A 22,271-nucleotide genomic window follows, 5' to 3' on the forward strand; every position below is an offset into this window, starting at 1 on the left:
GGGAGGAGGGAGAGGGGAGGAGGGAGAGGGAGGAGGAAGAGGGGAGGAGGGAGCCAAGAAAACGGTCACAGCCGGCTCTGGCATCAGAATGGCACCACTCAGGCGTGTGGTGTGGGCACGCACACAGAGGGTGGAGGGACAGGAATGAGGAAGCCGATTCTGCACATGCTGAACCTGAAGGGCCTGTGAGGACAGAGAGCAGAGCCTGAGAAGAAGCTGGAAGATGTAAGAGAGAAGATGCCGGGTCACAGGGCCCAGAGGAGGGAGCCTTTCCAGGCCGTACAGCTGGGCTGACTACATGCCCACAAGCAGAAGGAAGGAGACGGACCCCTGGCTCACACCACACGCCAGAACTCACTCACCAGGGACCCAGGCCTAAACGTACGCGTAAAAACTGTAAAACTCTTAGGAGAAAACGGGAGCAGATCTGTGTGACCTTAGGTTAGACGACACATCAAAAGCACAGATGATGAAAGAAAAAGATGGGTAAAATGGACTTCCGTGAAATTAACCACCTTTAAGAAAAGACTAGGAGAAAATACTTGCAAACTGTATTATCTGATGAGAAACTTTTATCTAGAATATATAAAGAATTCTTAATATTCAATATCAAAAGACAAGTAACTCAGAAGATCTGAAGACATTTTCCCCAAAATGATGCACATGTGGCTAATGAGCACATGGAAACATGCTCACTAGCATCAAAGAATGCAGACCAAGCCAGAGCTGGCTATCGCCTCACACTCACTCACACGGCTACAGTCAAAGCGTGCGGGAAAGGGTATGGAGACGCCAGAACCCTAAAACACTGCTGGTGTGAAGGGGGGATGGCAGGCACTGTAGACGACAGTCTGGCAGTTCCTCAGAGGGTTAAACACAGACTTAACATACGACCCCGCAATTCTACTGGTGGGCTATACCGACGAGAAGTGGAAAGATGTGTCTGCATAAAAACCTGTTCATAAGTGTTTGTAAGAACGTCGTCCAGGAGCCAAAAAGTGGAGAGCGCTGACATTTCAGTCTGAGCCAGTGAGTGCACCACCAGCCCCCACACCCATTACCCGCTCCTGAAAGACGACCATCTAGGCAACAGAACACCGTCCAGCAAGAAAGGGAAGGAATTACTGACACGTGCTCCAACGCGGATGAATCTCAAAAACACCGTGCTAAGTGAAGGCAGGCAGACACAAAAGGCCACACGTCGTATGATTCCACATTATGAAATGTCCAGAGCAGGCAAATCTATAGAGACAGCAGATTAGTGGTTGCCAAGGACTTGGCAGGGAAGGGGAAGGGGGAGGGCGAGGAGGAGGGCAGAGGGAGGGAGGAGAGGCTGACTGCTAACGGGCATGAGGTTCTGGGGAGACGGAAATGTTCTAAACTTAGCTGTGGTGATGCCTGCACAAGTCTGCAAATATGGTAAAAGCCCTGAATGGTACACTTAAAAATCGATGAATTTTATGGTGAGTAAATTACATTTCAAGAAAGCTGTTAAAAATAAAGGTGTAAAGTGGGCCAGGGTGTGGATGGGTGGAGCGATGCACAGGGGAGGCCTCAGAGGCGCTCTCAGCCAAGCCGGGGGGAAGGAAGGCTTGGTGGTGACCTTCACCAGAGCTGGTCTGATGGCGGGGTGGGGGAGGGGTGCAAGCCAGAGGTTACAAAGTAAGCAGAGAGGGGACAGTGGGGACAGCAGGTACAAATAACACTCGTGTGGACTTCAGCTGTGGAAGGTGGCTTGTGCAGCTGCAGCTGGAGGGCCAAACGGATGCCTGACTGCAGGTACAGGCCACGTCAGGAGTTGGGATCTCAGGAAGCAAGACCGTGTCCGAGCTCAAGGAGGAGAGCGGGTGGGGTCAAGGACACAGGGAAAGGATTCGCCCCCGAGCGGGCACGCTGACAGGAGACCACGGTGAGGATGACGGCCCATGCCGTGTACAGAGAAGGGAACCCAAAACACACACTGAGAACCTTCTATGCATCAAGGGTCCCACAGGGACTTAATCATCAATTTCTTAGCTCTCAATCACCAAGCAAATGTTAACAGGCGCCTTGTGAGCACTTGGTAAGGCCCTGCTCCCCGGGAGCTCCGTCACTCCCGCAGACAACCTGCCTCGTCGGCTAGTTCGCACCTTAGCAAACGTGGAGCCTTTGCCTTCAGACTCAATGGTGATGGTGTGGGTTCGCCGCAGGAGGATCTGATCGATATCTTCTTCGCAGAATTTAGACCCCTCGTCCTCCTCATCCATGAGTGCTCCGTAGGCCCCCTTGCGCAGAAGGTCCTCTATTTCTTTCTTGGAAAGCTGCTGGACCTGTTACAGAAAGGGATTTAAACCAAGTTAGCACTGAAATGTTTTTAGACCACACAAGTGCTCCGTTGTACTCAAGGAGGATAAACCTAACTTATATAAAAGAAAATATACGGGCGCCTGGGGGGCTCCATCGGCTAAGCGTCCGACTTCAGCTCAGGTCATGATCTCACGGTTGGAGAGTCTAAGCCCCGCCTCAGGCTCTCTGCTGTCAGCACAGAGCCCGCTTCAGATCCTCTCTTCCTCCCGCTCTCTGCCCCTCCTCCGCCCCACTCATCCTCCCTCTCGTAAATAAATACTTTAATTAAATAAAGAAAAAGGAAAATACGACAAAATAGGCTGAAAACGTCGAGGTTGAAATACAACGTGATGCTGGATAATTTCTTACAACTAGCTACGTAAAGCAAGGTGCCGGGAGAAGGGAAGGGCGTGGGCAGGTGTGGGTTACCCCGTTGGCAGCGTTTTCTCGCCCGCTCATGGACTGCAGCACCGCTTTATCCAGGCCGAGCTTCAGACTGGCCTTGTCGAACATTTCCCTTTCGTAAGAGTTTCTTGTGATCAGCCTGTAGATTTTCACAGATTTGCTCTGACCTATTCTGTGACACCTGGCCTGCGCCTGGAAGAGAAAGGAAATGAATGGCTAGCACAGACGGGACTCCAGTGTCAGCCCCACGAGCACCTGTTCCCACAAGCAGAGGTGCAGTCCAGAAGGTTAGCGTCCTCAGAAATTCCCTGTACGTTATTAGTACATTGATTACTACTTGGTTCATTTGCCCGATTGTGGGACGCTGCCTTAGGGACGACACAGCTTTCTTGGTTTCACTGGGGTTTCGCCATCATTGTAGAATGACTTTGAGGAAGGAAGGAAGGAAGGAAGGAAGGGAGGGAGGAAGAAAAGAAAGAAAGAAAGAAAGAAAGGGAGAGAGAGAGGGAGACTGAGAGAGAGAGAGGAAGGGAGGGTCCGGGAGGGAGGAAGGAAGGGAAGAAAAGAGAGAAAGGGCCCCAGGATGATTTTCTTGAGTATTTTACCTGGAGATCATTCTGGGGATTCCAGTCGGAGTCGAAGATGATGCAGGTATCAGCAGCGGTAAGATTAATGCCTAAACCTCCGGCCCGTGTGCACAGGAGGAAAACAAACCTATCAGAATCAGGTTTGGAAAATCTGTCGATAGCTGCCTGGCGGAGGTTGCCTCTCACTCTGCCATCGATCCTCTCGTACGGGTACCTGGAAAACGGGGGGAGTGACAAGGAGGCTTGAGACAAGGTGACAGTGCGCTGGCTTCTCTCTGCAAAGGCAGTGTTACGATATGGGGTATGTGTTATGCAAATGATATTATCGATCACAAATAATCACAGAGCAGACAAGTTTCAGGGTAGTCCGGCATGCAGTCGGTTGAATGCTTGAGAATTAAACGTTATTTTACTTCCTCTCTAGTAAAAGAACTTCAGTCTACACACAGCTGACGCCTCCAGCAGTGGAGTAACAAACAATTTCAATCTGGGGAAAGATCAATTCTCCTCTAGTCAAACGGAAGGAACGGGAAACAGAACCGCCATCGGGGTCCGCGGAGTCCTGCTCTGGCCACCATAGAGGAACTGCCGCGTGCATCGGCAGTGCTGAAATAGAGAGGTGACACGCTTCCCCCGCTCTTCCCCTTTATCACGAATGTCCCTTCGAGGGGAATCACTGGGAGCCCCGCGGAAGGTCACTTTTTGTTTCCTTCTGACCTCGCGGCGCAGTGGCCTCACCGTCTCTGGATGAGGTAGTCTTCCAGGATGTCCAAGCAGCGCACCATCTGGGAAAAGATAAGCACCCTGTGGCCACCAGCCTTCAGCTTGGGCAGCAGCTTGTCAATCAGCACTAGCTTGCCAGCAGCCTGGATCATCGCCTGGAGCTGAAAATCTGGGGAGTCTGCGTTGTGTGTTTCTTTAAACTCTTCCAAAATTTTCTCTTCAGCACCTGCAGAGATTGGACAGCATAACGTGAATGCCGCAAAAGGTTTTTATTACTAAAAACAATGAACTTGCTTTCAAAACCCACTGCGAACTATAGGGACCAAAAGACCACACTCATGTTTATGGATGTGCATCCATCCGACTCACTAACAGTCAGGTCTGCACGAAACCATGAAAGTAGAAAAGGGATCAAAGTTTTAAGCACAACACATTGAAACATTTGGGGGGGGGGGGGGGGAACCACATNAACAAACAAATGTTTGCTGTCTGCAGAAACTGAATTTCAACAACAGACTGTCAAGCCAGAAGTGGCAGAAACAAGCCACGGGCCAGATACCTACAGAAAATTTGGAACCTAAATTGCTAAAGAAATGAAGAACTGTTTACTAGTGGAATATAAACACAAACAACAAAATCTGTTCCGAAGCTGAGAAACAAGGGGACAGAGGTCTAACAATCACGGCATCGGGGCAGCTGTACGCAGCCCAGGGGAGGGCCACCAAGGGAATTCCTTGCTCAGAATCATTTTTAGAGATGTTTTTGAGGGGGTCTGAACGCATATCTTCTATTGCCATCTCTAAATCTCCCTCCACATTTCCTGCTCATCCGATAATTTCACGAGGCACCAAAAAACTCGACCTTGAATTACCCAGAGCTTTTCAAGCTTTTAGAAAACGACGGCAAACAAGCCTGCTGCGCGTAAGGCTTCTACGCCTCGCCTGCTTTTTCTCACAGCCTCGTGTACATTTCTGCCTGTTCAAAGACTCGGGTACCTCAGAGAAGCCTCAAGAGGATGCCATCGTCAGGAGGGACGTGCTTCCGGCTCCCCCACACCCAAACACACACAGGCTAAGCTTCCTTCGACTGCTTAGGTGGCTTAGCTAGAATTAGGCAGCTCGGGTCTGGCCTCCCCCCATCTCTGGGGTTAATCAGGCCAAGGCTGCTATGCTCAGCACCTCTCCCTAAGGGTGGGGGTGGGGTCACCCATTCTTTAGAAAACCAAACAAACAAATCCACCTAATGGGATTGGTTCCCAGCCTTCAAGTGTGCCAGAAACTCTACAATTCTTACCACAGGTTTTAAGCATGTGACCGAACAATAAATCGGATGGGTACGCGCAGGTCTCAGAAGGGGCGTAAAGGCTGGTGGGTTAGACCCCACAGCCGCTCGGGGAAAAGCGTGCAAGCAGCAGCCGATGGAAGAAGAGGGCCATCCTCTCCCCATTGGAAGGGCACTTGCGCAAGTTAAGTTACGGCACAGTCAAGTGCAGAAACACAGCTTGTTAATTATTAATCAGCGGAGAATCTTACTGAGAACAGATTAAAGTCACTTAATGCCTTTACCCAGGCACCAAGGCCCTGCAAAGCACACTGACTTGCGAGGAAGGGGCCTGGCCAGAAACGCCAGCTGGGTCAGAGTCCCTGGTCTCTCGCTCCCTTTTCCACTCAAATAAGAGGCTCGTCCGCAAGACTCTTCGCTAAGGNGGAGGGGAGGAGGGGGAGAGGTTTTAACTAGGAAAAGGTAAAAACAAAACGCGTTGAAGAACATTTGCAGGAATGTTCTTGAATAAAGCTGAAGAATATTTTTCAAAACATGACATTTAGAAACCCAGGTTCCGGATTCAGGACAAGAAGGTCATGAGGAGCCAGGAAAGTAGATTTACGTCTATATATTACAGGATAAGCCCTTTACAGTTCAGAACTAAATTTTACTCCTGATACTTGGGTAGTTATTTTTTGTCCATATGAAAATTAGACTTCAGAACCAAAATAGAGTACTTTAGTTTAAAACAGGCTGACAGCTAACTGTACAGTTTTCAAAAATGAAATAATCATTTTGACAAGATAAGTATCAGACATTTGAGTAATTTTAGTAAAAACTTGAAAATACAAATACTTTATTTAGGCAGATCAGCAGAGGAATATTTTTCATTTTAAATGTATTCAGAGATAAGAAACTAACTTTCTTGCTTTTTCACTGCTACTGTTGATTTCTCATCTTATCAAGAATAGTCAAAATGAAAATATATTTGTTCTTACCTGACGAAAGCTACTGCCGAGTTAATCAATCCAGCTCTTTGTTAGGAATTCAAGTTCTTAAAGTGGCAGGCAGTTTAAAAAAAATCAGCCAACATCTGTCCTATATGATTCCTCTAGCGCCATATTTATTATGGCCAGATTGAAGGAAAGGAGGTCAGGGAAGGTGGTGAGGAGGAGAGCAGTTTCTACTTTCTGATGTCACATGCAAATTTTCAAGGGTACCAATGAAAGATGTACCTCGATGTGAGATTTATAAATACCAATCCGAAAATTCATAGGCTATGATAAGCCAAGCTACTTTGTGGACACTGCCCCATTTTCACAATGCGTGTGTGTCTGCGTCAAGGAAACCTGAAACGAGTGTGGAAGTCTTTTCACTTGAACAGACGGTCCCTGTGAGGGCACCAACTGCACTGCGATCTCGCTACAAGAATGGCTATCTAGCCAGGGTTACCTCGCCAGCGACAAGAGGCTACTTTCTGTACCAGAAACACAGTGACTCCTTTCTATCCGAAATTCATTCCATCGTGCAAGCTGCGCCTCTCTTCTTTCTGTCCGCTATTCTCGACACGCCTCCTGACCCTCAACAAGGACAACAAATGACTCTTAAGTCACCCCTAACCATTAGGGGACGCTGATCAAGTTTTCAACATTACCTGCGCTCTCACACAGGGAGCCTGGAGCCGGACACCCTGTTGTACTGCAGCTGGGCCGGGAGCAGGGCCGCATTTACGTCCCCGGGTACCTGCTTCTCTGAGCAGGAAGGGCAACAGCCAGCGGCCGCGCACTTACCGAGTGCTCACGGGGCGCCCCAGCAGCGTGCCAAGCACCTACGATGCTCAGCTGTGTTTAAAATACTACTCACTCACACACTCGGGCTCTGCCAGCAGCTCTAACTCCTTGCCCTGTGCTTTGCTTACATCGCCATGCATTACCAACTTTGCTTCTAGCTTCCACAGTTACAGAAATGTTGTGCTTTCCTGAACTGGACTTCAGCCTGACAACCAACACAAATTTCCACTTAACCTCCGCCCCTGAAAACTTCCCTGAACCGGCTCGATGAACATGTGTAGCGTCAGCATCACATCAGTGTACTTCCGGCTCCGGACCGCGGGTAAAGATGGGCAGTACTGGCCCTGGAGCAGCCTCGGCGAAGCCCAACGCCCAGGTGCGTTATCTGGGCAGTTGTCACGGCTAACGTGCCTGCGGGTTCTGTGCGTGTATTCTCTTTAACTACCGTTTCTCAACAAAGAGGCATATAAACACACCTGCTTAACAGACACTTCGTAACTTATAGGGACAGAAAAGCTGACTGCCANTGCATATAATTAGCAAGTAAGCAGACGTGGTGGACTTGATGGAAGTGCGAGTGGGTCTCCAGCAACTACTGACGACATCAACCCTTCCGCACGCAGCCTGCCGGTGGCATTTTAGCTCTTGTGAGTGCCTCCCTTTCCCCCTTGGAGGCCACTATTCTTCATTTGCTTCTACCAGAGAGTAAATGCAAAAGTGTGCGTGTGTCACACATGCATACGTGCCTCACTCATTCCATCAGTCACCCAATACCACCTCCCCAGCTCAGGGATAGGCTGGCTGGCACTCGCCATACTGGCCTTACAGGCTCCTAAACACACAGTGATTACTAGGTTGGCAGCATTGAACACACAATTATCACACACGATAGTCTCTTTAGAAAACAAAGCTAAAAGCACAAAGTTCCCACAGGAAATTCATCCATGTCACACCACAGCAAGGACCTCAGGTGCTACACGGAGACGGTCTTCCAGGTGTGGACCACCTGGTCATTCAGTAACAAGAACTTGTGGACCTGAGGTGGCTGACAGGTGTGTAAGCCACGGAAGGGGGGAAAGATTAGGAACTCTTTAAATTAACTGCCCTTGAACTCCATGGATTGTGGTAAAGACAGAACCAAGATTTGTTCCCCTGGAAAAGGATCCGAATTGTGTTGCTGGACGATTATAATTAAGCACAAACACCACAATTTAACCGGTCGACACCTTTCTTTGACCCGTACGAACTCCGGCCAGGACGGCAACAAGAGCTTCCTGTAGGTCCTCCTCTGCTCCCTCCCGTCTGTTCTATGTGCTGCTGCCAGATCGTTCGTCGTGAATCACTCCTTAGCTCCAGTGCTAGCCATGGCTGTCCATGTCTACAGACTACAACCAACGTCCCATGACCCAGCCTTTAGGGCGTTCCACCACACGGTCCCAGGATGAGTCTAAGGTTCACTGTCCCGCCGCTACTTATAGGGACTTTACACTTTGGGCAAGTTCCCCTTTGTTTTCCTGCCTCTTTGTCTTTGCTTAGATGTTATTACATCAGTCTATGTGCCCTTCCTTTTTCTAGCCCTGACTGGCAAGCTCCTTCCCGCCCCCATAGGCTTGTGTAATGCCATCACTTTCTCATGGCTTCTGTAATCTCCATCCCTGACAAGCCTGAAGGCTCCTCGACCCTCCAGAGGGCCCTACACATCACGGGCATGCGATATGTACCCTTTAAATATTTCTGGAAGGAGATCATACAGGTTTTTACTCAAATCAGTTACATGACACTCTCAATTCAGTTAAGAAACCAGGAAGACCGTAAAGTATTCACCGGTAACAGAAACAAACTGTTATCAAAGTTTTCAAACGACCCCTCATTCTTAGGGAATAGGTCCTAACGGCCACTAGACTGAAACCTCCTCCTACCTAAGTCTCCAGACCGCTGCCAGCCACCTTCTCGCCACCAGCTCTTCTTCAGCTTGTCTGACTGAGACACACACAGAGACACACACGTGCATTCATGTGCATGCACACGCACCCCCCCCACCCCCCACACCCAGAGCAAGAAAGTCTCAAGTGAGGCTAATCTCTCTTTAGCTGTTAGCACTTTTGATGCTTTTCAGCCAAGAACACTAACACCTCCTTCCAAGGGGGGAGACAGAGGCAGGGGAGCAGGAGACAGGCGAGCTGAGGTCCCGCCTCAAAGATCGGTGGGGGGCAGCGGTCCTCCGCCTTCAGCCACCACCTAAGGAGGCGTCAGGAAGAACGGGATCCAGTCACGACTACCAACCAGCAAGTCCTCCGTCCGGAGGGAGGAGAGGACCCTGGAGCTTGGACAGTGACCGGAGCGTGCGCACGCGCTTACCATTAATAAGGTACGGATGGTTGCAGCACTTCCGTAACTCCATCATAGTGTTTAACAGGTTAGGTACGTTAGCTTGCCCACCGCCTTTGGAGAGGAACGTGAAATTCTTCTCCAGGATGGCTCGGTAATATTTCTTCTGGATGTTTGTTAGCTCCACTTCAATAATGGTTTCTTCTTTGGGGGCCAAGTTCTTCTCTACGTCCTCCTTGAGACGCCTCAGCATCATTGGCTTTAGGATAGCCTGGAGTTTTTGCACCTAAAAAAGGACCTCAGGTAAATACCGGCATTGTGGTTTGGTTGCATGTTAAAACACATTCTAACGTGAAAAATCAGGATTATCTTACTCATTTACCATTCATGTTCATTTGTCAAAGCCCAGTAAGGGGGTGAAGGCACTAATCTCTCAGCTTTCATAACAGAAGCGCATGAAGGTTGCATGAGTCCGCGTTAAGTGGCCTATTTCAGCTACCCAGCAGCCCGGACAGCCAGAAGGCCTGACAAGCACACAGCAGAAAAGAACCCAATTTATTCACTGAGCTTCCCTACTGCTGGTCTTAAGCCATAGGGAGGATGAGGAAGAGGGAAGAGATGATGTCCTGGGAATGCCATGCTTCAGTTCCCTTCCTTTCTGGAAAGGGCGAGAAGAATAAGCAGGCCAGGAGGTACCTACTCCCTCCGCCAATAAGCGAGCGGAGATCTCCCGTGGTTCTCGTTTCTGTTCACTGGACACCAGAGAAGTAAAACCAAAGGAAAGCAGACTTCACCCCTGAACCAAACTAAGAGGCTTTCAACAGTAAGTCGGAGGCGGTGGGGGCATAAGGACCACGAGTTCAAGCACGTCTCCGTATCTGTTTCGAATACAGTACAATAACAACCAGCCACACAGCTCTTAGGATGTATAAAATAACCAGCTGCTTTTCATACACAATACTTCATTTATTTCTCACAGAAATCCCATGGGGTAGTCTGAATGAAAATACAGAGAATCAGTTAACAAGGATGACTAGAATCCCAGAACTCCNTGAAATCGCCACCCTGAATGGAATAGCAATCTCTGAGAAGTACGTGAATAGGTAGTAAGTGACCTCTCCAAACGGACCTCAGCAGCCTGTCACGAGGGCGGACAGACAGACAGGAATACCAACACAGTGAAGATGTGGACTGTCCGGGGAAAGGGCGCAGGGGGCTCACCTGACCAGGGGTGACGAGAAAAGGGATCTACTTTACATGTTTAGGTAGTTAAGCGGCAAGGCTTTGCTGTGTCACGGGTGTGTCTTCAACTACGTGACTAGCATGCAAAGTGGGCGTGCTAAGTACCTGCTCTTCTGTCTTCAGATCACCGAATTCTTGCATGAAGGTGGTTTCTGAAGGGAAGCGACCCGGTTCCAAGAAATGGAGCAGGCTGAAAAGCTCCTCCACCGTGTTCTGCAGGGGGGTCCCTGTCAACAGCACTTTGTGCTCCTGCGGGAACACAAGGAAAGCCACTGGTTGAATCGCGACAAAAGCAGTTTCTTAAAACCAAGTTTCTTAAAACTCTTTCTAGATACCCATTTTCCCACTTCTCATTAGCACACTACGTGTCCTCAGTTCAGCACCCACCACGTCTGAAGTGCAGGCAGCGGGCACAGAGGTGGAGAGTCGAGAAACACTTGGACCCTGCTTCAGACACATGGCGAGGGGCCCTTCTAGAATGCTGCAGGCCCCATAAACATGCCTTGCCATTTCCTTTCTTCCTGGGGCTATTAGGTCAGCATTTCAGTGCTGTGGCTGTGTGAGTCTCCTGCAGCCCTGTGCTTTTTACTCCCCTGAAGTTTCTTTCCTAAACTCCCTGGGCTCAGAGAGAGCTCACATGCTTCCCTCTGTGCTCGGCATCAACGGCACTCTCATCTCATCTGCTTCCTGCGTGACTCACTTAAGAGACAAAAGAAGTTCTTCTACACGCAACAGCGTATGAAAACTATTTTGTTCTGCAAAAATTTCAAACTAGCAAAGAGGTCAGCTTGGTTTTAAATACCACAATCACTTTTTTTTTTTTTTTTACAGATGCTGTTTCTAACTTTGTTTCTTTGAACCAAGTTAGGTATTTCTCTAAAACAATTCTTCCTGTTTACGAGCTCTTTCTCCCGCTTCCCTGATGCATCTGCACTCTTGTGTTTGTGTTCTGTGTCTCCGACGGTGAGAAGCTGCTCCACACTGACTGGTTTTAATGGCAGTGAGTTTATTAATCGAGGGCCCTCATTAGTGAACACTCTGTTTGGCCATCTGAGGCACAGTGCGCGCCGTGACTAAAACTATTTCAGAAAGTGATCCTACCTTCTAGTAGGCTCAAAAGCAGCTATTCTGACTTAACATGAAATCTGCCAAGAGCTGGCTGCCAAGCAGAGAGTATATGCTCAGGAAATACTAGATAAATGATAGAAGTAGGGACACAATCATTTTCGTAGTATCTGCCACATCTTATCTGCCAGCGAAGCTCATTGAAAGTGAGGTGACGCAGTTCAATTTGCTTTTATTCCTCTTTTCTCCCTTCCGAAGAAACAGGTCTCTCAGGAAGATACACAGACCACTATCCTCTTCAGACTCATTACATCATAGGTAATGTAGGAGTTTGCAAACCAACTCAAGATTTTCTAATGTATAATCATCCTGGAGGGTAACGTGGGCCACAGTCCCTGACATACTCAGGTTCTGAATTATCTTCTCCACGAATTTTGTACACTGCCACACACTTAGGAGAGAGCTAATGCGCTGGAAGAGCTGTACTGATACTAAAGACTGGCTCCCAGTTTTTCCACATCCCTTATGACCGAGCTCAATCCTCAACCTCTAACCAAATCCTTCAGAAAAAATAAAAGCCTTTTAAGTTATTCATTTCAAAGTAATATGTGAAAAAAGGAAAGGGACTCCCCTTTTATGCTGTTCTCCCTCAAGGGCTGTTTAAAGCCAGTTATACCAAATGATGACACACGTGACACTTTTATAAGGTTACACGTGAGTAGTGGAATAAAACCAGGTTTCCAGTTGAGAGTAGCTGTGAAATAGCACCTGATTAATACACACAGTGTCAAATAATAAAACATCGTGTAAGAGACTCGGGCTGGCAAGCTTATCCCCTCCGAGCTCAACTATGCCAGCGAACAGGCTTTTGGCTTGAAAACGCTACCGTTCTTTTAAGCTCTGGCGGAGTGGTATACACTTCGTTTCGTTGCAGCAAACTCTTTAATTTGTGTAAGGTCTCCTGCCAATGAAAGATGAGATGATGGAATCAATGATTCCAGAGAATCCCCTCCTTGTCAATGACGGACAAGGCGGTGCCGGGCTTCCCAGAGCTTCTGCGGGGGACGGCGAAGACACTCTCACAAAGATCCCTCTACAAACGGTCTCTGCAAGCACGTCCTCAGCGCTGGGAGAGCTGAAGACGCTCACTGGTCTCCTCCTTCTGAGCGCGCACTTGGAACATGACCTTCCTGCAAGTGCCCTGCATCCTAACCAAGTCTAGTGCAGGAGACGGCACTGCCCTCTGAGCCTCTCCAGAGCTGGATACACTCACTGATCTTTATTTTCACTGTGACTTATTCCAGGAAAGAAGGATAAAAAGTGGCCAGTGTAGAAGTTCTCGTGATGTTTACTGCAAGTAAGGACGTGAAGGCCAAACAACGAGCTGTCCAGAACTGGACAGACACAATTACACTCTAATTCTGAACAGTGCTACTCTGTTCCATCTTGAAAACGTCTCTTCGGAGATGAAGATTCTTGACCATCAGAAAAACAATTATTTGGCTCATCTGCTTATCAGAGATTTCTAGTGGATGAGCCACGAATGAGTTACAGGTATGCAAGTCCTTCGGACAGCCAGCTGGGAGTCGGCACCGCAGGGCTGGTCACCTGTGCCAGCGGGCAGTGTCCGGGGCCTACCCCACTATGACCTACCGCAAGCACACACAGAGTATCACCGCTTTCTCTATGTGCCGTCACGTGAAAATGGCCAGGGAACACTGCAATTTGTAACAGAAAAGTTATCTGGATAACGGATTCTAATCCATTAATGAAGTGTTGCTATAGACAACAGAAAATCCTTTCAAGTCTCCCAATGACAGATTGTTTGATGCTGACAGAGTCGAATCTGGACTACCATTGGAGGGCTGCTTTGCAGTAACAATCAGTGGCCTGGAGGCATATAAACTAATAACAGGAAACAACTTAGATAAATTCAGGTGACCATTTAAGCCTTTAGAAAAGGGTACTCTGTCTTCTACGTGGGACCGCTGTGAAGATGGGTCCCTGCTCAGGAAATATACTTAAGTATCTCAGGGACTTTCGCATTTACCTGCAAATACAGGTTTATTTCAATGTCATGCTAACGTATCGCCTGCAGAGACTGAATACAGTAGCAGTTGCCCGTTTCCACTTGCTTACCGATGTCTTCAGGATGTCTTCAGGACTGGTCGCTGTTTCTACGTATTCTAATTTCTTTTGTGGATTGGCCATCAAGTATAAACTGATTTGAGAAAAGTCTTAGGATGGGGAATCCCTTCCTTAATAGAATAATTCAGTCAGACTTTTCCCTCTAAACAAAACTAGATTTTGTTTGTTTTTAATTAAAAGAATAGCTGGCTAATGAATAAAAGAATCGCTTCAAAGAACCAGCTGCAACAGAAAGCTTTTAAGTGTTCTTTTCGGTAGCAGCAGTCTTCAGTAAATAAATTTATAGCCACAAACATATAGAATGTTCCTTCCCCTCTCAAAGTCTCAATTAACAAGAGACCAAATTAATCTACAGAAGGCAACATCAAAGAGATTTTTTAAATCTTTTGCACTTTTTAAGGGGAAAACATTCAAGACATACCGACAGTAACATTGCTTCTAAAACGTACATTAAAAATGAAAACAAGTGATCAAAACCCACCTTGCAAACTACGGGTAGCAAAGAAAGTCTGAGGATGACAGAAATCATGTAATAATTTCTGCTAGGAAACCACACGCGCAGAGGTAGGGAACAGAAAATCAATCAAATTCTACCACCTCTACAATATGTTATCCCATAACACTCCTACTAAAAAAATCTAATCAGAAAAACCTAACCACCTCTTAGGAATTGGGGAGAGTATGGGGTAAGTGTGGTCTAAAACTCCAAATCAAATTCAAGGTCTTATAATGCCCCAAACTTCCAAGGGTCTGTGTGAACTTGACCAATTCCAGGTATTAACCCATCTTACTAATAACTTTCATCTACAAGTCCTACTGGATCCAACGTGCCAAAGCCACGAGCCCCTGGAATATACCTTCATTACCGTTACTGGACCAAAGCCTGGCCCCACAGCACACGAAATGGCAGTATTTATAAACAAAAGGGAAAAGTAAATGCTTGAAGCTCATTTTAGTGAAAATACCCTGACTACACCCTGCTGTATGTAAAACCACTGTGCAAAGATACCAGCCAGTAATAAGAATCAAGAACAGCGGCAAGTTTTGAACAGCCAACAGCTCAGGTGACTACGCCATCATATTTGACACCCTACACAGGTGTCAGTCAGATTCAGAGCAGTGGGAAGGAATACTGAGTCGGTAACGATTCTGTTTGGGTTCAATGGAATCATCACCATGACCACTGACCAAGTCCATCATCTTGAGCCCCTCCAGAAGCTTGCAGTTCCTATTCTTCAGCCTGTGGGCTTCATCAATGACGACACAGCGCCATGGAATATTCCGCAGCTCAGGACAATCCGTCAAAATCATCTCAAATGTAGTGATGATGGCGTGAAACTTATAGGACCCCTTTATCACTCGACCCTACGAGAACAGTTCTAAATTATTATTTAGCATTAGAGATTACATTAACTTTGATCAATAAAAAGCATGAAACATATTTATCTTGATCTTATGGGGACATCTTTATTCTGGGTAACGCATGTATTTTGTTTTCAAGGTATTTTGCAGGGGAGCTTTAAAAACCATTTTTTAAAATTATTTTTAAAAAAGTGTTTTGTTTTGCTTTGTTTTGAGAGAGAGAGAGAGATTGAGAGAGAGAGAGAGAGAGAGAACTCACTAGTGAGTGGGGGAAGTGTAGGGGGCGGGGACAGAGGCTCCTAAGCGGGCTCCACACTGGCAGCACAGAGCCTGATGCGGGGCTTGAACTCAAGGACCATGAGGTCATGACCTAAGCTGAAGTCGGATGCTCAACAAACTGAGCCGTGGAGGCGCCCCTAAAAACCTTTTTAAAGGAAGTTTGCAAATCCTTAGTAAAATTTGTGACTCTATTTTCCTCCAGATCACATGTAGTAAAACGCCACTGAGTGTGTTCCTTCCAGTTACAGCCTACAGATGCCCNGAGAGATTGAGAGAGAGAGAGAGAGAGAACTCACTAGTGAGTGGGGGAAGTGTAGGGGGCGGGGACAGAGGCTCCTAAGCGGGCTCCACACTGGCAGCACAGAGCCCGATGCGGGGCTTGAACTCAAGGACCATGAGGTCATGACCTAAGCTGAAGTCGGATGCTCAACAAACTGAGCCGTGGAGGCGCCCCTAAAAACCTTTTTAAAGGAAGTTTGCAAATCCTTAGTAAAATTTGTGACTCTATTTTCCTCCAGATCACATGTAGTAAAACGCCACTGAGTGTGTTCCTTCCAGTTACAGCCTACAGATGCCCAAAAAAGTAAGAAGCCAAAAGGATTATGTACTAAGGCATCTTTTTAAAAACGTATTTTGCTTTTTAAAACTTTTTGCTCCTTTTTGGCTTGTGTAACTCATTTTTTACTTATTTTCTTGAGAGAGGGAAGTGGGGGAGAGGCAGAAGGAGAGCGGGTTGGGGGGGGCGGGGGAGAGAGAATCCTGAGCAGGCTCCACACCCAGTGCGGAGCCCAAATCGGGACTTGACCTCACGACCGTGAGATCATGAACTGAGCCAAAATCAAGAGTCAAATGCTTAACCAATCGAGATACCCAGGTGCTTCTACTGTTTACTTTTGAAGGGCTAAAATGAAAAAACATTCACTTAGGACAGAACTTATCACAAATTCACAAATCTAAAGATAAGTTCCAAAATAGATTTCAATATTTTTCTCCTTGAAATATTTAATTATAGGTCAGATTCGACATGCAAAGCAAACATATAAGACAAAACTCTGTCCTATCTCTAGCTGTAGGACGATTTACCATCTGTAGCTTAAAACTATTTTAGTACATACTATTCCTCCTTCTTTATCATTTATAAGGTTTCCCGTCTTTATCATAAAATAACTGTATGTAGGTAACAAGAACAAATAAGAAATCACACCAAGTGCTACTAAGAGCCAAGGTAGAAGTCCTTCCCTTTGGGTGTATTTCACTCAACATTATATGCTTGAATGTGCCACTCAACATTGCATGCCTAATAATTTTTACTTCTAGTAACGGTTTAACAAAATACTCTTTCTAATTATGTTGAATAACACCATTTTTTTGTTTCGCTTTATCTTAGGCTTGCAAAATAAAACCAATTAGTGCATCTAACCATTAAATGATTTTCTGTGGTTCACCTAAGGTAAAAATGTTCCATCCATTCTTATCTAATAATCAGAATGACCAAAGCTACAGAAAGCAGCTATAGTTATAAGGTGAGAAAGCAGAGCACAATAAATCGGTAAGAAATCTAAATTTCCCCATTTTGCAAAATCTAAACCTTTCCCCCAAAATGTCTGAGACCATTTTAAAATCCAAAACCTTAGAACACACAGAAGAAGCATCAAGAATCCACCTGTGACATTTTACCTGGGGATCTTTGAAGTACATTTCATACAACTGAATGGTCCGACGGCTAGCTTGACTCCCATGGTACACAACCACATTCAACTCTGTCCAGGTTCGGAACTCCCTTTCCCAGTTGGGGATTGTGGACAATGGGGCAATCACTAAAAAAGGGCCATGGATTCCTTTCAAATATATCTCATAGAGAAATGTAATGGACTGGATAGTTTTTCCCAAACCCATTTCATCTGCTAAAATGCAGTTTCGCCTTTGGGAAGGAAATAAAACAAGAAAAATTTAGTAAGTAGAGATATTACACACTGCTTTCTTTTTACAAAACGTATGCTATTATATTCAGAAATGCTGACCTCAGATTTCTCTTGATTCAACAGAACACATCTTCAAACAAAATCCTCTAAGACATCATTATTTCTACATACCTCTAACAACGTTGGTGTTAATGTTTCTGTGATAAATATTTTATGCATACTTCTAACCCTTGCTGTTTTCCATAATTCTTATTAGAGATTAAAATGTTACACTGCTGTTTGATTAACATTTTATTTTCATTTCTTAAGTTTATTTATTTATTTTGAGAGAGACAGAGACAGCATGAGTGGGGAAGGGGCAGAGAGAGAGGGAAAGAGAATCCCATGCAGGTTCTGCCCTGTCAGTGCAGAGCCTGACATGGGGCTCAAACTCACAAAACCCTGAGATCATGACTCTTAAAACCAAGGGTCAGATGTGCAACCAACTGAGCCACCCAGGCGCCCCTGAGTGATATTTTCAATGACTACAAAGGAAAACAGCTCTAGGCCTTCTTAAAAGTGAAGAAAAACATGGTTTACATACATGTTGTACCAATTGAAAAGTAGCCAGTTTACTCCCTCCAACTGGTATTCCCTGAGTTTGTTATTGTTTCTGTACTCCCTGGAACTCTCCGATTTCTTCCAATCATCAGCAGGAGGTCGCTCCTGTTTCAAATAGAGCAGATCCCATTAGTGGGTTCTCCACGACCGCACCGCTGTGCTATTTTCAAATGAAACCCTTCGCCATTAGCCCATTCTTACCACACGCTCTGTTTCTGGCTCCCTGGACATCAGTTTCTCAAACTCTTCGATCTTTGCTTGATCTATGTCCTGCCTAAGCTCCCACGTGCTGTCTTCGTAAGGCAGGGAACACCACTTCACCAGGTAGTGAGTCACAGGCTGGGCCAAGTTTAAATAAGTCAGAATTGGATTCATTTGATCAATGCGTGTGCACGCGCGCACACACACACAACACGTGTTCTACATTATTCATCGATAGACACTACCCCAGCAGCAGTAAGAATGAGCTGGTAGTAGTTTTACAACTACAACAATTACACAGTCGTTCCTAGTTAATAGTGTCAAGTCTAAACTGGGTATTATCAGAATAAGTTAATTTTTACCGAATTCACTGGTACGTTCAAAAGCCAAGAAATATAAAGAAATAGCTAGTACATAACAAAGCTGACTTTAAGCATTACTCTTATTTGTGCAAATCATTTCTCAGGTGTCTGATTCAGACTTCTACGGTAAATCAGCATAGTCAGTATTTACATAAGCGACTAGTTTCTTACAGAATGAGAAACAAGCTTGAATTTATTAGTATCTCTGCCTTTTTCTTAAAGAGAAAGGTACTGTTTGTACACAATCACTTTAAAACAAAGTGAGCTGTAGGGGGCTGGAGAACAAGACATTTTGGGCAATGCAGATCCACGGATTTCCTCTGTCTTTCCTCCAGAAAATACTTGGGTGTGTGGGCCTTCATGTCAAGACTAAGGTACACTGACCTGGTTGTGATGGTAAAAACACTCGCTGTACTACATAAATATGCAATAAAACAATTTTAAGTACAGCAAAGTAAAACTAGAAGAGCAAACATCACATTACAGATACAGTCTCTGAAACATCATGGACTTCATGATACAGAGTTTGGAAAAATATGGGAGTTCACTGCAGACTCTCACTAGATAATCAAGACCTAAACATTTTGTTTTTTTATGTTTATTTGACAGAGAGCGAGCGAGCGAGCGAGCGAGAGAGCGAGCGAGCAAGCACACGCAGGGGAGGGGCAGAGAGGGAGAGGATCCCAAGCAGGTTCCGCACTGTCAGCACAGAGCCCAATGAGGAGCCTGAACCCACAAACTGTGAGATCAATGACCTGAGCCGAAGCCAAGGGTCGGATGCTTAACCAACTGAGCGACCCAGCCGCCCCAAGATCTAAACATTTTATATAAAGCTTAGTTTACACGAAGAAACCAGGAATGACAGAACGCATCGTGGGTGGGTGTATCGTTACCAAGACAATATGCTTGAGAAGGCATTAGACTTGTTGCCACTCTTATTGTCCTAATCAACTGTCCTTTATGACAAAGCAACATGACAATGCCAGGAGCTCATGGAGAGGATTATTTTACATCGTTCTCTGTGCACCACATTAAATGAGGCTCGTCATCGTACACTATGGATGTACAATGTTAAATACCAGTAGCTTCCATTCTGCTAAGAGCACTCTTAATTATGGGTGGGAAATGTGCTTCATCATAGGTTTATACCAAAGTGCACTGAATTCTTCCCTATCGATCCCATTCTGAAATTGTGCAAAATGCTGATGTATTTGTTTCATATTGAAAATTGATTTCTTTTAAAAAGCTCTCACGCTAAACAAAGAACACGTGTAGTGCCATTATTAGGGCATAAAACTTAGAGTAAGTTTCAGTTAAATTTTGACCGCCTGTGTCATGATCCAAGGCTCTGCTCAGGACCAGATCTAGGATCTCATAATCATTCTCTGTAAACACACAGAAGCTGTCTGAGTCACTGCCCCCTAATACGAATGATCTTCTGTTACCTCTCCCCGTTCGTCTGTGCTTCGTGCAAAGTCCATTATCCGGTCAACCTCTACATAATCTGGATTAAAAAGCTCATCTTCAATCTGCACCAAAGGGAGAGGGGGAAAAAAAAAAGTTAAAATGTTTATTTAATTCCTGAAAGTAAACTCTAATTCACTTTTCACCAGGCGGTAATATTTTGGGTCACAGTGAAATAAAATTTATATTTGGAAAATTCTATTATATTAATTGAAATGCTACAATTTAGCAAAATCATTCCCCATGAGGAAATCAGACTTCTCAGACTTTGTTAACTGGGTCTTTTAATTACTGTGTGAAACCTTTTTACTGCGAGAGAATGTTTAAGAATATTTTAAATGAAGTGTGAAATTACAATTCACTAATGAGCAATCCAAAAGGCTTATGGCACGCAATGCATTTAGCATTCTTGAAACTACGGCTTGCAATAAAGAAGTAGAGCCACGCACACCAAGTGCTACTGGAGTCGTCTGATGCCTTACAGCATCATTTTCAGAATGCTATTCAAAAGCTAAAAACACTGAAAGCAGTGAATTTCAGATTTCAGTGTGAACAGTAGAGGATGTTTGGTCACCATTTCCAACCAATATTAGTACTGCATTTGAATACAGTGTTGTCATTAATCTAAGTGTTCCAATGATTTATTTGTACTGAATATAGAGCATCTGGCTAAAATATTAAGGATGAAGAAATGAGGCTTAAATAATTGGGCTATTTAGCCAACGTATTAACAATCTTTACAAAACTAAAGGAGTACTACTTGCTTGCAAAGTTATCTCATATAAAAGGATAGAATGTGGCTCAAAGGGAAATTACAGACTAAGCCATACTTTAAGGAAACCAGAGTCAGGTAAGTTAGAAAACAAAAGACACATTATTATGTGTTCCTAGAGATGAATTTATCAGCAACACAACTGCATTAAAGAGATATCAGAAGTCACTGAGACACCGTTCATATCCCTTAAACTACAGGTTGAAAAGATAAGCTGGTGACCGTCAGCTCAAGGATGGCAAACACTCCCTGGGCTACTGTGTCCATTTACAGTATCTGGTCTGGGGCCTCCGAACTCTGAATTCTGAAAAGTAAAAAAATCAGAAATACAAAAACCGTGTCTCAAATGCCTTGTGCCCTTACAGAGAGCTGATTGGCAAGGCAAAAAATTCACTGAAACGTTCAGTTTACTTAAAGTGTCAATGCATTAGCGCACTGGCTCTGTCTGAAGCTTCTAGATTTGGGTATGCAATGCGTGTGCATCATTCACATACAGCATACACACTAGCACTCTCCACAAACCGGGCTCTGGAGGGAAAAGCTCCTTTTCGGACAGCCTGTTCGGTGACAGAAGCGGTCAGCGACGATCGAAAACCCTTAGCCTCACTCCCCGCACTCCACCCTTCCTGCGAGCCGTCCGCGCCGCCGCGCGTGGACGCAATTTCCAGCCGGAACCGAGACTTCTCACGGGGAAGCCCGAGGCGACACCCGGGACGCAAGGCAGTCATCGGCAGCGCCCCGGGGCGCCGGAAACCGCGAGGGCCCGCGGGACAGGGCGCCTGGACAGGGCGCCTGCGCGCGCGTGCCTGCGCGTGCCTGCGCGTGTGTGCGCGCGCGCGCGTGTGAAGGAGAAAGAAAGGGCCTCGCCCTCCTTTGGTGCCAGCCCTCAGATCGCCTTTTCAGACTCGAGTTAACGCTACTTCCACTCCGGACAAAACTTAAGATTTCCGGTTGCTGAGTTGCCAAGCAAGGTGACACTCCGGCCGTCGTACAGGCCGTTCACGCAGGCGGACCCCGGTAGATTGAGGCTACGCGGCCGGGGCCAGGCGCGTCCGACACCGGCAAACAGAGTCCAGGTAACCCTAATAACCAGAACCAGGGCGAGGGATGGGGGCGCTACCACTGCGTGTTCTCCTCCTCCCTGCACGGGGCCGCAGGAAAGGGCGGACACACGGCGTCTCTAAGAGGAAGCCAACGACTGCGACTTGCCTGACGTCACCAACACTTCACTTCAGTTTCATTAAGAAGGGCACAAAAAACACAATGTTGTCCTGTTTTCTTAGAAACTGCCCTTCCCCCCCCCCCAAAATCACTTAACTATTCTCCAAGAGGTGAGGAGCGAGTCACATCTGAGTAACTCCGTTCCCTGTGTTAATTACCGGCAGCGAAGAAGCTACTCAGATGAGCAAAGGTGGTGGTGCAGACACGTGCCC

The 22,271-nt window shown here is 46.1% G+C and overlaps 1 protein-coding gene across 1 annotated transcript in view; it reads right to left on the reverse strand.

Moving 5' to 3' along the window:
* Positions 1 to 22,271, reverse strand: part of CHD7 (chromodomain helicase DNA binding protein 7) — a 174,955-nt gene that overhangs the window by 29,066 nt on the left and 123,618 nt on the right. The window contains 11 exon segments of the mRNA XM_077751816.1: positions 2,130 to 2,309; positions 2,755 to 2,922; positions 3,336 to 3,531; positions 4,056 to 4,266; positions 9,452 to 9,707; positions 10,769 to 10,912; positions 15,065 to 15,241; positions 17,195 to 17,438; positions 18,023 to 18,144; positions 18,241 to 18,378; positions 20,048 to 20,131. Coding sequence (XP_077607942.1) covers positions 2,130 to 2,309; positions 2,755 to 2,922; positions 3,336 to 3,531; positions 4,056 to 4,266; positions 9,452 to 9,707; positions 10,769 to 10,912; positions 15,065 to 15,241; positions 17,195 to 17,438; positions 18,023 to 18,144; positions 18,241 to 18,378; positions 20,048 to 20,131 — 1,920 coding nt within the window.

Source organism: Crocuta crocuta, unplaced genomic scaffold (genome assembly GCF_008692635.1).
Source record: "Crocuta crocuta isolate KB4526 unplaced genomic scaffold, BGI_CrCroc_1.0 scaffold20, whole genome shotgun sequence".
Taxonomy (NCBI): Eukaryota; Metazoa; Chordata; class Mammalia; order Carnivora; family Hyaenidae; genus Crocuta; species Crocuta crocuta.